This window comes from Mustela nivalis, assembly GCF_964662115.1.
Source record: "Mustela nivalis genome assembly, chromosome: 3".
Classification (NCBI taxonomy): Eukaryota; Metazoa; Chordata; class Mammalia; order Carnivora; family Mustelidae; genus Mustela; species Mustela nivalis.
The window spans coordinates 97537714-97553540 of NC_139022.1; the positions used below are offsets into that span (position 1 = coordinate 97537714).

At 40.2% G+C, this 15827-nt stretch overlaps 1 protein-coding gene and 1 long non-coding RNA gene across 2 annotated transcripts in view; one reads left to right on the top strand and one right to left on the bottom strand.

Annotated features, from left to right (window-relative positions):
* The window catches only part of LOC309862300, a 173045-nt gene that overhangs the window by 110915 nt on the left and 46303 nt on the right, over positions 1-15827 (bottom strand). The window lies entirely within an intron of this gene.
* LOC309861925 (uncharacterized protein) overlaps positions 1-15827 on the top strand; it is a gene marked incomplete at its 3' end in the record, with an annotated part of 43991 nt that overhangs the window by 5330 nt on the left and 22834 nt on the right. The window contains exons 2-4 of the mRNA XM_082725215.1: positions 8328-8387; positions 8969-9055; positions 15208-15326. Of these exons, the coding sequence (XP_082581341.1) occupies positions 8346-8387; positions 8969-9055; positions 15208-15326 (248 nt within the window). The 5' untranslated portion in view covers positions 8328-8345. The remainder of the gene's footprint in view (positions 1-8327; positions 8388-8968; positions 9056-15207; positions 15327-15827) is intronic.

The following is a 15827-nucleotide window of genomic DNA, read 5'->3' on the forward strand; positions in this document are numbered from 1 at the left end:
CTCATTTATAAGATGGAAATAATACAGCTTACCTGGCAAAGTTATGATAAGGATTAAGTTAAAGTGAGATAAAATAAAACATTATTAAGCTACATAAAATACCCCATACATTGGTACCTGGTGGGCTCCATACTTAGAGCCTGCAACACTTGATCTCAGGGTTGTAAGTTGTGAGCCCCACACTGGGTGTAGATATTACTTGAAAAAATTAAATCTTAAAAAAAAATGATCCCTATAGAGTTGGGGCTTATTATTATCATTCATGCTCTTAACAACTTTGCATTTACTAATGAAGAAACTAACACATTAAAACTTGGTAGTTTGTCCAAGTTTATTCAGCTAGCAATTAGCTGAGACAGAATTTGAATCCGGATCTAACTCTCACATTTGTGTTCATTGCACTATACTGTACTACCAGTGGGCTTTGAGCTGAGAGAATATTTACTATTCCCCCATAGTACCTGGCTTAGTCTATCCATAAAACCATTCCTCTACCCTTCAATATTCTTCTGACTGGTCTAAGAGTTAAATTGACATGAGACAGATTAACAGGAGAAAATCAAATTTAAGAACTCACAGGGGCATCATAAGAATAGGAGGCCCATAGATAGGCAGTTGAGGCTTATTTGCTATCCATGATTAAGGAGAAGAGGGTAGAGGTCTGGGACTTCACAGGGAAGGAAGACAATTCACAGAAAGATGAAAAAGAGTAAAGGTCCAGTAAGCAAATGTTTCCTTGGCCATATAAAAACAGTGGGGGCATGGAAAGAAGTGTTAACAAACGTCCTTTGCCACGTTCCTCCCTGTCTACCACATCTAGTTCATATTGTACAGGACTTGTCTATGGTGTTAGTTCCCTTATTGGAATAGGAACTCTATCTAAAGTCTTTTAGGTAATTAGGAGAAAATCAAAGTTTCTTGCTGAGTCTTCTTGTTCTTCAAAAATCATCAGACCCAAGAAATCCACATGCCAAAGAAACACATTAGAGGTGACAAATTTTGGTCCCCTCCAACAGTTAGCCTGCAAATGTCTGTTAAATGAACAACATAGAGAGACAAGGGGGAGAATAGAGAATAGAAAAGTTACATTTTTGTTTTTATTTATTTATTTATTTGTCTACAATTAATGTACTTTTTTTTTTTTTAAAGATTTTATTTATTTATTTGACAGAGAGAAAGAGATCACAAGTAGGCAGAGAGGCAGGCAGAGGGTGGGGGAAGCAGACTCCCTGCTGAGCAGAGAACCTGATGCGGGGCTCAATCCCAGGACCCTAGGATCATGACCTGAGCCAAAGGCAGAGGCTTTAACCCACTGAGCCACCCAGGCGCCCCTACAATTAAAAAGAAAACAGAGACCTAAGATGGAGTCACTTATGATAGTCCAGGTCACCAAACAGGGGCTTAATACCTAACCTAACTACAGTTTCAACTCCCCCGCACCCCCAGAAGTGTAGCCTTAACATGTCAGTCAGGAATTTTCTGGTCAGCACCAATGAGGTAATCTGTCATGTGGGCCTTCTCCATCCCCACCTCCACCCCTCAAAGGAAGATGAGGTCATCTGCATAAGACTCCCTGCGTGTCTCCCTAAGGAAAATGACTTTGCTTGAAACACTCCTTCCTTTCTTTTTGCCAATAACTTCCTTGCCCCACCTGCTCTCCTGTAAAAACCTTCCATTTTGTACAACTTTTTGGTACCCCCTTCTACTTGCAAGGTGGTATGGTGCCCCATTCATGAATCACCTTATAAAGGCAATTAGAGCTTCAAATTTACTTACTTGAATTCTTCTTCTTCAACAATATTAACAGTTAAGAAGAAACATAGCTAACATGTTAACTGAAGATGGAAGGATATGGCCCTTCATTAAATAAAAGTTTATATATTCACACCGCTACCTGCAAAGAATCTCTTTGGCTTTCTACCTCTTTTGAAATCTAAAACTCAGTTCTCTTCCCCATTCCTGTCACCTTCCTTAACAGAGAGGGCCCCGTGATTCCCTGTAGCTCCACAGAAAGAAGGACAGGACTGAGGCAGTGAAGGCAGGGCTGTTCTTGCTTTTGTGTGAAACCCACAGCTGCCTGCCGCATTGCTCCTTCCACCCTCAAACAACTTTTCTGCTGCTTATCTTTCACATGCCCTCACACGTTCTCCTGGAGTTAAAAATAAATATATATCTGAGACCGTCTCTGGGCAAAATGGAAGTGAGTTACCCAGAAAGGCCATATATTAAGGTATTAGAATCCATTAACAGAAAACCTTTTTGTTGGATTACCTAGCTGCCCTGTTTTACGACCCTGAGGGAAAAAAACATCATGAATGATAAGGGGATGTCTTACCAGAAGTAAGGTTTTACAGTGAGACCCAGATGAGAAGAATTGTATGGACAGCTAGGATTAGCCAAGACCAACTGTAAATGCTGTGTGAACAGCGGTATGCTGGTAAGCAGACTGTCAGAAGAGAGGGGAAGTCTTGATTTATACTCTTGGCAGATGTCTCGAAGATAAACATTTTTACCGTGGTTGATTTCAAACTACCAATGACAAAATTCTAGAATATTTACAATTGGCCCTCAGAGTTGGTACAAGCCAACTCAAGCTCATCATTACCAGTAATTTTGGAAGGATGAGATAACTTCCTACCAATTTGTTACCATATGAGTGATAAGTAATGTGATTTTTCAAAGCAGATATGTGTTTATCCTTAGAAAGTGCGGTGTGCTCTGTACTCTACCCCACCCTATAATAGCAGTGCTCGCTGAGGAATAAACAGAGTTAAGAGAGACAGTTGCCGCAAATCAGTACATGTAAAAACCGGAGACCTCTGAACCAACTCTGTAGTTTGTGCTATACCAATGATAATTTCCTGGTTTCACCATTGTACTATAGTTGTAGAAGTTGTTACCATAGGGATGCCTGGATGGCTCAGCGGGTTGGGTGGCCAGCTCTTGGTTTTGGCTCAGTTCATGATCTCATGGTCCTGGAATCAAGCCCCACACTGGGCTCCACGCTCAGTGGGAAGTCTACTTGAGGATTCTCTCTTGCCCTTTTCTTCTGCCCCTACTCCTGTTCATGTTCTCTCTCTCTCTATCTATCTTTCTCTCTCTCTCTCTCTCTCTCAAATAAGCAAATAAATAAATATATATATTTTTAAAAAATGTTGCTTTTGGGCGCCTGGGTGGCTCAGTTGGTTAAGCAACTGCCTCCGGCTCAGGTCATGATCTTAGAATTCCAGGATCGAGTCCCACATCAGTCTCCCTGCTCAACAGGGTGCAGCTCCTCTCTCTAATCCTTCTCCTTCATGATCTCCCTTTCTTTCTCTCTCTTGCTTACTCTCTTTTTCTCAAATTAAAAAATAAAAACTTAAAAAAAAGAATTTGTTATCATAGAGAGAAGCTACATGGGTCTCTGTGCCAATTTTCCAACTTCAAATTTATCATTTAAGTTGGGGAAAACCTCTCAAACAATATAGAAAAATAGAAAAATGAAGTAAAATTTAACCCCTAATTGTACCACATAGAAATTATCATCATCATTAATACATAAACATTATCCTAGACATCTTTCTGTGTAAATATACAGGTGTATGGGTAAAGGTTGAGGTTACTTTTAGGGTAATGGAGTTCTATCATAGATCCTATTTTTAAATTCCTGTAAATAATTATACTTGAAGTTAACAAAAGAACCTGATGTTAAACAGTAAGAATCAGTGAACTTGACTTACCATGATGAGCACTGAGTAATGTATAGAATTGTTGAATCACTGTATTGTACACCTGAAACTAATAAAACACTGTGTGTTAAATATACTGAAATCTTATTTACTTACTTTTTAAAAGATTTTACCTGTTCATTTGAAAGAGAGAGCATGAGTAGGGGAAGGGGCAGAGAGAGTAGGAGAAGAAGACTCCTCACTGAGCAGGGAGTCAGACACAGGGCTCAGATCCCAGGAGTCTGAGATCATGACCAGAGCTAAAGGCAGACACTTAAATGACTGAGCCACTCAGGCACCCCAAGTATACTGAAATTTTAAAGGCAAAAATAAATTTTAAAAAATCAACGAACTTGAGATAAGTTTACTGTTACCATACGCATACATATACACACAGAGATTGGAGTATCTTATTTCTTAAATAACCAGAGCCTGTGGGACCATTTCTTTGGCCTTAAAATTAAGGCTTCTAAAATTATAAGTTGAGTTCTATTTCCCGTTCTCAAAGATAATACCACAAAGGAAGCATTAGGAAAGCCAGCCCACTAAAGCTTTCAGAAGAGAATATGAAAATACACTGAGCATTAATTAATCCTTGAAAACATCTTAGAATTTTTTTCACCTTAGAATCTTGACTGACAACAATTATTTTCTGTCTTTGACTCTTTGCTTTGTTTCATAGCTAAAGCTTTTAACTGTACTGTTCACTTTACATCTCTTAAGGCTAATGGTACTATAGTGTAATATTAATGGAAAAAATTTAAAAAATTTAATATTGGTGTTTTGTCACAGAATTCACTTTACTCCATACTTCAATAAAATAAAAAGATCATCTTACAGGTGAGGCAAACTTTGTCATTTTAAAAGCTCTGCACACTTTTTTTTTTTTTTTTAAATAGACTCCATGCCCAGCATGAAGCCCAGTGTAAGGCTTGAACCCATGACCCTGAGATCAAGACCTGAACTGAGATTAAGAACTGAATGCTTAACTGACTGAGCCACCCAGGCATTCCCCCTCTGTGTGCTTTTTACCTCCTTGGAATGTCCTAGCTACTTTATACAATAGTCCAGTCTGATATTTCACCCCATTTTACAAGCAGTGAGGCTCACAGGTGAGCAACTTGTCTATAAATCATAGGAATAAGTGAAAGGGTCACAGAGTTTTACAGATTTTTGGACTTTTGCCCTTACTTTTTTACCTTTTTTTTCCCCCAGAGAGAGAGAGAGAGAGAGAGAGCACAGGATTCCTGGGGAGGGGCAGAGGGAGAAGGGGAAGCAGACTCCCTGCTGACCCGAGAGCCCCATGTAGGGCTCAGTCCCAGGACCCTGAGATCATGACTTAAGCCAAAGGCAGATGCCCAATTGACTGAGCCACCCAGGCACCCCAAGGACTTTTGCCCTTTTTGTCATGTGTTAGTAGAAGCTTAATATGGGGGTGCCTGAATGGCGCAGTCAGTTAAGCATCTGACTCCTAGTTTCAGCCCAGGTTGTGATCTTAGGTTTTGGCCAAGGGTCATAATCTAATCTCAGGGTTGGGAGATTGAGCCCCTCCTTAGGCTCTGCATTCAGTAAGGAATCTGCTTAGGACTCTTTCTCCCTCTCCCTGTGTCATCCCTTAAAATAAATAATCTTTTTTTTTTTTTAAGATTTTATTTATTTATTTGACAGACAGAGATCACAAGTAGGCAGAGAGGCAGGCAGAGAGAGGTGGAAGCAGCCTCGCCGCGAGCAGAGAGCCCAATGTGGGACTCGATCCCAGGACCCTGAGATCATGACCTGAGCCCAAGGCAGAGACTTTAACCCACTGAGCTACCCAAACACCCCAAAATAAACAAATCTTAAAAAAAAAATAGAGGCTTAGTATGACTTTAGGAGCCTTAAAACCCCCAAATGGTAAATGTAATTTAATACAGCTTATAATACATCAAGAAGTTAAACATAAACTGAATTGAAATCTTCTCAACTCCTCCATAAGAAAAATATTTCAAATGTAGTAAAAAGCTTGTAGGATTAAAAATCAGATTAGTAGGTTTTCCTATCTTACAGAGCAGAACCCAAGGAAATGGGACAGGGGACAAATGGTTTTTTATTCTGATTAAGGAAAATATTAGTAGTAGATAATATTTTAGAGATTCATGGCACTATGCTAAGTATGTATTGGTACTCTTTAGTACTCACTGATTCATTGAGGTAGACATGACTATTATCCCAGTTTTGCTAACAAATAAACTGAAGTTTGGAGAGATGGAACAAGTAGGAAGTAACAGAGGAAGTAGCAAAATAAAGGATCCGTGATTTGAGCCCCTGTGTGTCTGATGCAGAATCCTGCATTTTTAGCCAGAGTGAGGTTATATTGTACTCAGTGGAGAACAGAGAGAGACCAAGCAAACAATTGAAACCCAAGACTAATTAAAGTACAACTGAAAAGAAGGAAAGTTGACGTTTGGGATTGTCTTACATTCTCTGCCTCTTTATCCTGTTTCCCTTCTCCCCTCCTGTGACCCAAAGCCACTGGACTGGATTTTCTCTCAACTCTATCTAAAGTTGCTCTCTAAAAAGTGTCTGGATCTCATTTAAGATAAAGGATGAGTGACTCTTGACAGCTTTGAAGGTTGTTGCTCCTGGAGCTTTAGATCAAGCATTAGTTCTTCCTTTGGAGGCTTAAATTGCTTAGTTCTCAGGAAATGAAGATTTGGGATAGAAAAAAAAAAAACAACTCTAAAAAATATAGCATCCAGTCAGTTCATTTTTTACACAGATGGTGCTCGGACAGGATGTCTATATGAAAAAGAATGAAGGTGGTGGTGCCTGGTCGCTCAGTCAGTTAAGCATCTGACTCTTGATTTCAGCTCAGGTCATGATCTCAGGATTGTGAGATTGAGCCCTGTGTTAGGCTCTCTGCTGGGCGTGAAGCCTGCTTCACATTCTCTCTCTCCATCTCCCTCTGGCTGCCCCTTCCCCCACCTTCTCTCTTGGTACCTCTCCAAAATAAATAAATAGAGCGACAAAGAAAGAAAGAGGGAGGGGAGGGAAGGAAGGAGGAAAAGGTAAGGAAGAAGGGAAGGGAGGAAGAAAAACAAACAATGAATGTGGACTCCTACCTCACACCATAAACAAAAATTAATTCAAGGGGTGCCTGGGTGGCTCAGTGGGTTAAAGCCTCTGCCTTTGGCTCAGATCATGATCCCAGGGTCCTGGGATCAAGCCCCGCATCGGGCTCTCTGCTCAGCAGGGAGCCTGCTTCCCTTCCTCTCTCTGTCTGCCTCTCTGCCTACTTGTGATCTCTGTTTGTCAAATGGATAAATAAAATCTTAAAAAATAAATAAATAAAAATAAAAATAAAGCCTCTGCCTTCAGCTCAGGTCATGATCTCAGGGTCCTGGGATGGAGCCCCAAATTGGCTCTGTGCTCAGCAGGAAGCCTGCCCCCTCCTCTCTCTTTCTGCCTGCCTCTCTGCCTACTTGTGATCTCTGTTTGTCAAATGGATAAATATAATCTTTAAAAAAAATTAATTCAAAATGTATCACTGACCTAAATGTAAGAGTTATTAAAAAAAACTCTAAGACTCTTAGAAGGTTTAAATCCTCATACTTTTGGATTAGGCATTGAAATATGGCATCAATATAGATATGGCACCAAAAGCATAAGGAACAACAACAAAAAATAGTTAAACTGGAGAGAGAAAATCTGAAACAGACTCCCCACTGAGCACAGAGCCCCACCCGGGGTTCAATCTCAAGACCCCAAGATCACGACCTGAGCTGAAATCAAGAGTCAGATATTTAATGGACTGAGCCACCTAGGCACACTGAGGCAAGGAATTTCTTTTGAGGTAATAAAAATACTCAAATTGTTATGATGATGGATATAGTACTCTGTGAATAAACTAAGAGTCTCTGAATTGTACATTTTCAAAGTGTGAATTATATGGTGTGTGAATTATATCTCAGTAAGGCTATGTAAATATGGCAATGCAGCTGGTGGGAATATAAATTAAGACCATGATAAGATGTCATTACGTACCTATTAGGACAGTTAAAATGGAAAATAGTGACAATACCAAATACCATAAGGATGTGGAGAAATGGGATCTTTCATCAGATGCTAATGAGAATGTAAAGTGGTGGGACGCCTGGGTGGCTCAGTGGGTTAAGCATCTGTCTTCGGCTCAGGTCATGATCTCAGTGTCCTGGGATCAAGTCCCACATCAGGCTTGTTGCTAGGCAGGGAGCCTGCTTCTCCCTCTACCCATCCCCCTACTTGAGCTTGCTCTCTCTCTCTGATAAATAAATTATATATTTTTTAAAAAATCATTAAGAATTAAAAAAAAAAAGAATGTAAAGTGATATAGTCACTCTGGAAAATAATTTGGCACTTTCTTAAAAGAAAACTATACATGTACTTACTCTACAACAGCAAGCACATTCCTGGGCATTACCCCAGAGAAAGGAAAGCCTACATCCAAATGAGTCCTGTATGTATTGTTCATAGCAGCTTTATTTATAATGTTCAAAAACTGAAAATCCTTTCAAAAGGACAATTTGCTTAAACAAACTTGTACGACTATACTGTAGAATATTAATTCAGCCATGAATGGTAATGAGCTACTCTCTGACATAGGTGGATCTCAAGGGCATCATGCTGACTGAAAATGGCCAACCTCGAAAGGCCACCTACTCTGTGAGTCTATTTATGTAACATTCCCAAAAGTTCAAAATTACAGAGATGGGGAACAAGTTAATAGTTGCCAGGGATTAGGGATGGTGGAGGGAATGGGATAGGGTGGTCGTGAAGGGGCAGCATAAGGAAAATCTTTGAGGTGAGGGGATAGTTCTGTATCTCCAGTCAGGCAGCCGTTAAATCAACCTGTACCTGGAACAAATTAGATGGAACTGTACCTTGTAGCCATCTCACTTTTGTGATTTGGTGCTATGCTACAGTTAGACAACATGTAATCATTGGGGAAAACTGGACCAAGTGTAAAAAAAGGAAACTGTCTATACTATCTTTGCAACTTTCTATGGATCTATAATTATTTCAAAACAAGAAGCTAAGTGTGTGCAAGCATGTATGTATATGTACATGTACGTGGCAATGCACATGGACACATTTGCATACACATACATATTTACATATGACAATGCAGCTTGTGGACACTCAGTAACTCCTAACTAACCTGTTTATTTAGGGTATATGTAGAAATGTATAAAAATGCAAAAAAATACATTAACATTAAACACATTTCTCCTTACCCCTTTCAGATAACAACACCCAAGATAAGAATCAGGAGAAATGAGTCATCCTCTGGAGAAGTTTTAGGACGTTGGAGGCTTATCTACATTGAAAAGGTGTGCAAATAAGTGATAAAATAACATGACATGCTTCCTAAATTTTGCCAGCTTCTAAATACTCATCATAATGGTGGACTTTAGTTTCAAAAGATATCTAAATCATGGCTCCAGTCCTCCAGTCTGCAGGAAATGCTATGTAGCAAGAGCCGTGACCTCATTTCCATCCATAGCAATTTCTCCCTTCAGGTTCTTGCCCATGTGAAATCCCCTCCTCATACACTCCACTGGGTAGCTGGTTTCCAAGTTTGGAGTAAATTCAAAAGCTGTGGTTCGGAACATGCCAGCAACTGCCAGAAGGGTCCTAATCTTTCAGTTCTTGGACCATTGTGAGAAAGGTTTTGGAGCCAAGGTAATCAGAGACTGACTGAGCTTCTCAACACAAACCAGACAGCCAGGATGGGGGTGTCCCCTCAGGCCTGGCTCAGCTTTCCATGCATACAGACCACTTGATGAGTTCTCAGCCGTGTGAACCTTCTCCCTCACCGATCATTTCCCTTCCCCTGGAGAACTGAGGCAAAGCTCTGCAAACATGGTGGTCAGAGACAAACTAGGACTCCATCCCTAAGTCACCAGGCCCCCCAGGCCAGGATGGTCTCAACAAGGATGCTCTCACCAGATGGGAACTCACCTACAGTCATCTTTTCGCCTCCAATTATAATCCTTCAAGCCTTCCACACAACTTGGAACCCACCACCCAGACTTCCTTCTTCACATCACATGGTCTATGTATTTTCTCATTTCCCGGAAGGACTCACACAAATTACAGCACAGTCCAAATACTAATGTGAACATTATTACTGACCTCACCTTTTCACAAAACTTACTGTGTTCCACGAATATATATACAGCACTTAATTTAATCATTATAGCCACCATAAAAGTTAAGCTCAATTACTGGCCCCATTTTCTAAACAAACTAAAAACATCAGCAGCAACAACTGAGACCTATATGTTTCCAAAGTCCCTGCTTTTAATGTTGCCACCATATGATCTCCCTGCTGTACTGGAAAGATTGCATTTCCATGGTCCGTGTTGTGACCACGAGACACCTGGGCTTGAACCCAGCTAAGAAACTCTCTTGCTGAATGGGGCTTGCCGTGCCACATGGGCCATCTGAACTTCATTTGCTGATTTGTGAAAATTGAGAATGAAAATAATGCCTGTTTCACTAAACTGCTGTGTGAATTAAATGAGATAATGAAGCATTCAAAATATTCAGCATGATACCTGACAAACAATGGACCCCAGTAAATGGCTGTTAAATGAATTAAGGAATAAGCCTGCAGAAATCAGAGCATGAATAGGGCACAGAAGAGACACAGAAAATGCCAAACAATGACTAACAGGAGATCAGTAGTATTTGGCTGTGTGATGCAGACTGAGACATTTTGGAAAAGAAAGCCCCATGGCTCTCTCCCAATTCTGCAGGCCCTTTGTTCTGTCTGGAGGGCTCAACGCTAATAAGCCCACACCTTGTGAGAAGTTCCCTTTATTTGATTCTATAGGCGCCAATAACATCTTTAAGGCAACCATTCAAAACTCTGTTCTTGAGAGGGACTAACCCCAAAATGCTTACATCTAAAGAACTCTCTCTCCTCTGTTAGAGGGTAACTTCCCACAGGCAGCAAAAATCACAGTAGCACTCAGGTCTATGCTAGGCCAAGTGTTTCCATATCACCACTTTAGCAGCTCTGGGACTTTGAGATTTTACCTACTAATAAAAGAGGGGCAAAAATAAGGAGAAACCTCCAAAAATATTTTATAAAGTAAAAGAGATTTTAAGCCAAAAAGTAGAAAGAACTTATCTCCATTTTTTAAATTGTGCAAAATTTGATTAACACTCATCAAACTGATCTTATTTTTCTTCTTTTACCTCTGTTACGGAACTAACCCCAGTGTATTGACAGGTGGTTGGGAATGACTGCAGTGTATTATATTGTTTCCTAAAAACCCAGAAACAAAATTATTATTTTCAGTTTGCAGATGCAGAAACCAAGGAATACATAAAAAGATTTCCCAAGACCCAGTGCATAGGGTGGGCTCAGACCCCAAAAAATTCAGAAATTAGAAATTCTCATGATGCAGTGCCAGCAACCTATGGGATGCTAAATAATTCATAAAAGCTTAGTCATAGCAGACTTTAATCTACAGTTATATAGCTATAAATGCATTTGAAACACTGAAATTTTCATCAGTTATCTTTAGGGTTTTTTCTACTTTCCCAAAACCCAAATTACATTTCCAGATAAATCTAAAAGAATGGCTACTGATTTGTTATAAGGATAATATTTTAATTTATATATATGGCTCATGTATATTCACATTCTCTCAAATATATGTATACATATATATTTGCGTGTGTGTGTGTGTGTGTGTGTGTGTGTGTATGTATAGATTTTTTTTTTTCCTCTCCTCTTTCAAATAGATATCATGATTTCACCATTCTCTTTCCCTGGCTTCCTTCCTTGTCCTTCTATTTCCATGCCTAACACATACTCCACAACATTCTCAGTTCTACCCAATGCCTTGACCTTCCACACACTCTGTATACTACAGTAGGAAAGAATTGGAGAGGGTAAAGTTTTTGTATGTACTCAGAAGCAAGTTGATAATGAAAATATCTTGCAAACTCGGCTAACTGAAAGTCATACTTTATTGTAAGGTCCCAATATCATGATAGAGTACTTTCCCCTGTTGGTTCCACCCACGCAGACTTCTCAGCTCCTGAGCCTTCAGAATTACTGCCCTTCAGAGCCACCACTTTAGGGAAATGCCTGGTGTCCCCATGATTGTTGTAAGGGATTTTTTTTTAAAGAGAGAGAGCACCAGTTGGTAGGGGTGGGGGACAGAGACAGAGAGAGAGAGAGAGAGAGAATCCCAAGCAGGCTCCTCACTCATTGTAGAGCATGACCTGGGGCTCGTTCTCACAGCCCTGAGACCATGACTCTAGCCAAAATCAAGAATTGGACGCTTAACCAACTGAGCTACCCAGGCTTCCTGTAGAGAATATTGTTTGATGGACTAGATGTACTGCACACAAATGCTTGCTCTCGTGGTACATATCTGGGTGAACCAACTGAAAACCAGCTCCATTCTTGGGGAAAACCAGGAGACAGCTCAAATGCATACCTCATAGACCTGTGTTCTTCAGTATGTCAGTATGATGTGGGAAGAAGGGCAAAAGAAAGAATTAAATTCCTTTACTATTTACAGGCCACTGACAAGTCCTTGAAATAGATGGAATGACTTTCCTCTGGGAACTCAGTTGCCAATCTTTTTTTTTTTTAAACATTTTATTTATTTCTTTGACAAGCAGAGATCACAAGTAGGCAGAAAGGCAGGCAGAGAGAGAGAGAGAAGGGGAAGCAGGCTCCCCACTGAGCAGAGAACCTTATGTGGGGCTCAATCCTAGGACCCTGGGATCATGACCTGAAACAAAGGCAGAGGCTCAACCCTCTGAGCCACCCAGGTGCGGCTCAGTTGCCAATCTTAACTCAACCACCCAGGATCTTATAAGTCTACTTTAGCATTTAAATTCCATTAGAAACTTTATTTCTACCTACCCCCTCAGCCACCACCACCCCAAGATACATGTTACCAATCATCCTCCAAACATATGGCCCACTAATAGACATCTGAAGGGTTTTATGACTGAGGGTTTATTATAAACAGTAATAAAGTAATAACAGAATAACAGTAACAGTAATAAATGACTTTTTCCAAACAATAGCTTTGGGATCCTGGAAACCTTCTTTACTTCTTTCCAAAATAACTTGGAGGCTTGTTCTCACCTTAACCCCCTCTCCCAACTTGAAAATGTAATGGGCCACTCTTCACAACCCCAGTGCAGTCCTTCTGCCCAAGGGTACTGTCCCTGTGCTTCAATAAAATGAGCTTTTTGCTCTGAAGACGTCTCAAGAATTCTTTCTTGGCTGTCAGCACCAAACCCCAACATCTTTCCTAGAGAAAGTATATGCACCCTTCTGCTTCCTGACACCAGACAACAGATACAGCAATAGAAGCAACAACAAACACTTCATATTCAGATTTATTTGGTTAATGCTAGATTTTGTTCTTTTCATATAGGCCTGCTCTGAGCCTTTATCTTACTCTTGATCAGGAATTGTCAAATATGCTGAGTTTTTTCAAATATATTCAGTGAAAGAACACCCCTCCCTTTTTTTTTTTTACAGTGTTCAGGGAGGTAACTTAAAAAAAATATATTCTGTACTATTATTCTGTGGGAATGGGGTTTGGGCAATTATGCTTAAGGGTCAGCATGCTAAACCAACAAAGTTTACCTGAGACCTTTCAGGTGAGTAAAATTTTTACCAGCTTTGCACCTAGAGTAAAAAAGATAAATTGCAGATGTCTTTATTCTCCCAAGCCTGTGATTCCCTGGATTTGGGCCTCGGTATTCTATAATTTTTCTCTTTTCCAGTACCCAAGGCCACCTCCCTCCATAAATCTATTCTCAGCTCTAATTATAAAAGTGAGAATTTAATAAAACTTCAAAATGTGCCAATAAGCAAGCTACAGTACAACATTTCATTTAATCCTCTGGTCAATGCTATGAAATAACTATAATTATTGTCCCCATGTACAGACAAAGGATCAAAGTCTTGCTAGGTTAAGGCATTTTTTTCAAGATCTCTTGGATAATTATTGGAAGCAAGGCACACTATCTCCAGAGCCAGCATCGTTCAACACCTGTTTCTTCTCTGCTGAAGTCTGAGCGTCTACACCAACTACAGGTTTGATAGTTTATCAAACGCGATCTTGTAGTAAACGTGCACATTACTCTCCATTTCTGCAGCTCCCAGTGCCTAAAAAAATGTGTTGGCTTTTTCATACCCACTTTTTTATTTGAATAGAGATAGAAAATCACCAAAAGGATCAAGACATCTGCAAAGGGTCAAAGGGGACTGATAGGGTGTCCCACCCCAGACAAAAGCTGTGTCCATCCCATTCCTTTGTGAACTGCTCCACACTTGAGGGACCCTTGGGGAACACAAAAGACTCGTGAAAGAGACGACCAGTCCAGCTGACTGATAAAAAGCCTTCTCTGTGTCCCGTCCCTTGGACTTGGACTCTACTGAATACCATTTGTTTAAATAATGATCAGAACATAATAGATATGATGAGGTTGCCAAGAGCCCGTCCATTCAACTCTGCTTGGCTAAGGGGAAAAAAAGAAAGAATGAAAAAACCCACCCTGACGTGGCCATGACATGTTTCATTGGGCTCAGATTTTCCAAAATGAAGTTTAAACTGGAATCCCAAGACCTATCAGTTCTAAGGAATAAAGTAGTTGGCAGACAGACAGGCCCTCCTCCCCCTCTCCAAACAAAACAAAACAACCTAAGTGGGTTGGAGTGGACTGGTAACTACTTAGGGAGCAATTATCAGAGCAGTAGACCTTTGTGACACTCCCTTCCCATTACCCTCTGCAGCTGGGAGTGGGGGAGTAATGGGGGATGTATTCTGCACTAGGAGAAGTTCCCTTACCCTTACAAGGGTAAAGAATAGGACCTTTGGTGTCCTTGAAGTATAAAACCTAGCTTTTTTCTTTGCTCAGATTATGTCCTATTGATCAACTTAATATTGCTTCTTTGAAACTTGGTTTCCACAGTTGAAAAAGTGGGAGAAAATGCAGCCACTAAATTCTATGAAAATTAAATGACCTACGGAAAAACTTTTCCACAGTTCTTAGGTACAGTAGGTCATTGAATTTTCATTGTCATGGAAAGCAGAACCACTACTGTCAAAACCGTTGATGATGCTTGATTCTCTTCCTGTCCCCCCCACTCCAACCCAAGAGTCCCCAAATCTCCTTTTTTGACCATAGGCCATCTACAAATTTTAAAAAGGAGCAGGTAGTGCTTAAAATCCAGTATAATAGATAATAAACAGAGATGCTGGTCAAGGCATTATGTTTCAAACTATTTGTGAGAATTACGGTCATTTCCAGGAAAGAGAAAGAGTGATTTTTGCAACTCATTATATACCAAAATGCACAACTCTCCTGGCACACCCTAAAGCCTGAACTTCTGACTTATGGAGACATAAATGGACTTCCCCTGGCCTTTAAGAGAGGGAACTCAGAACTGTCCATTAAAGAATGACCATTGGCTATTGTTTTCTTGCAGGTGGAAAATGTTGAGGTTCAGAATTCTGTGCGCAGGAATGCTGTAGACCAACTAGCAAAACCTGTGTTTCATAATGTTGCCAGTTGTACTTGCCTTCATCCAATTCTGCATCATCAAGGGTAAGTATGAGATGGTGGCAATAAACTTGCCCTGCACACCTAAGAGACATTGCTATCTGCATAGCAAGTACTCAAAAAATAGAAGCCACTTTATAAATATAAGATGTGACCAGCGGGATGAGAAGCTTCTTTCCAAAATGGGAACAACTTACAACAATGTATGGAGTATCATCAAGGTGGTTCCAAGATATTATCCTCACACTCCTAAAGGTCATGTAACCTTCATCAGCTTTGTTCTTTCATTTTCTTTAAATTCAATCTCCTTGATCTGGTTCCTAATGATTACTCTCTAAAATATATAAAAAACTATCTTTATTGTTGGCTTCCCCTATTGCTCCTGCTTTAAGGGAGGGGAAAAATTGTTTCCTCTACCATTCTAGGTTCTTGGCTGAGGCCCCACCCTTAATCCCACTCCCATAATAAAAGACAGATTAACAGAAGAAAAACAAACAGTTTAGTTAAATGTGTACCGTCTATCTATATGGGACATAGCCAGCGAAA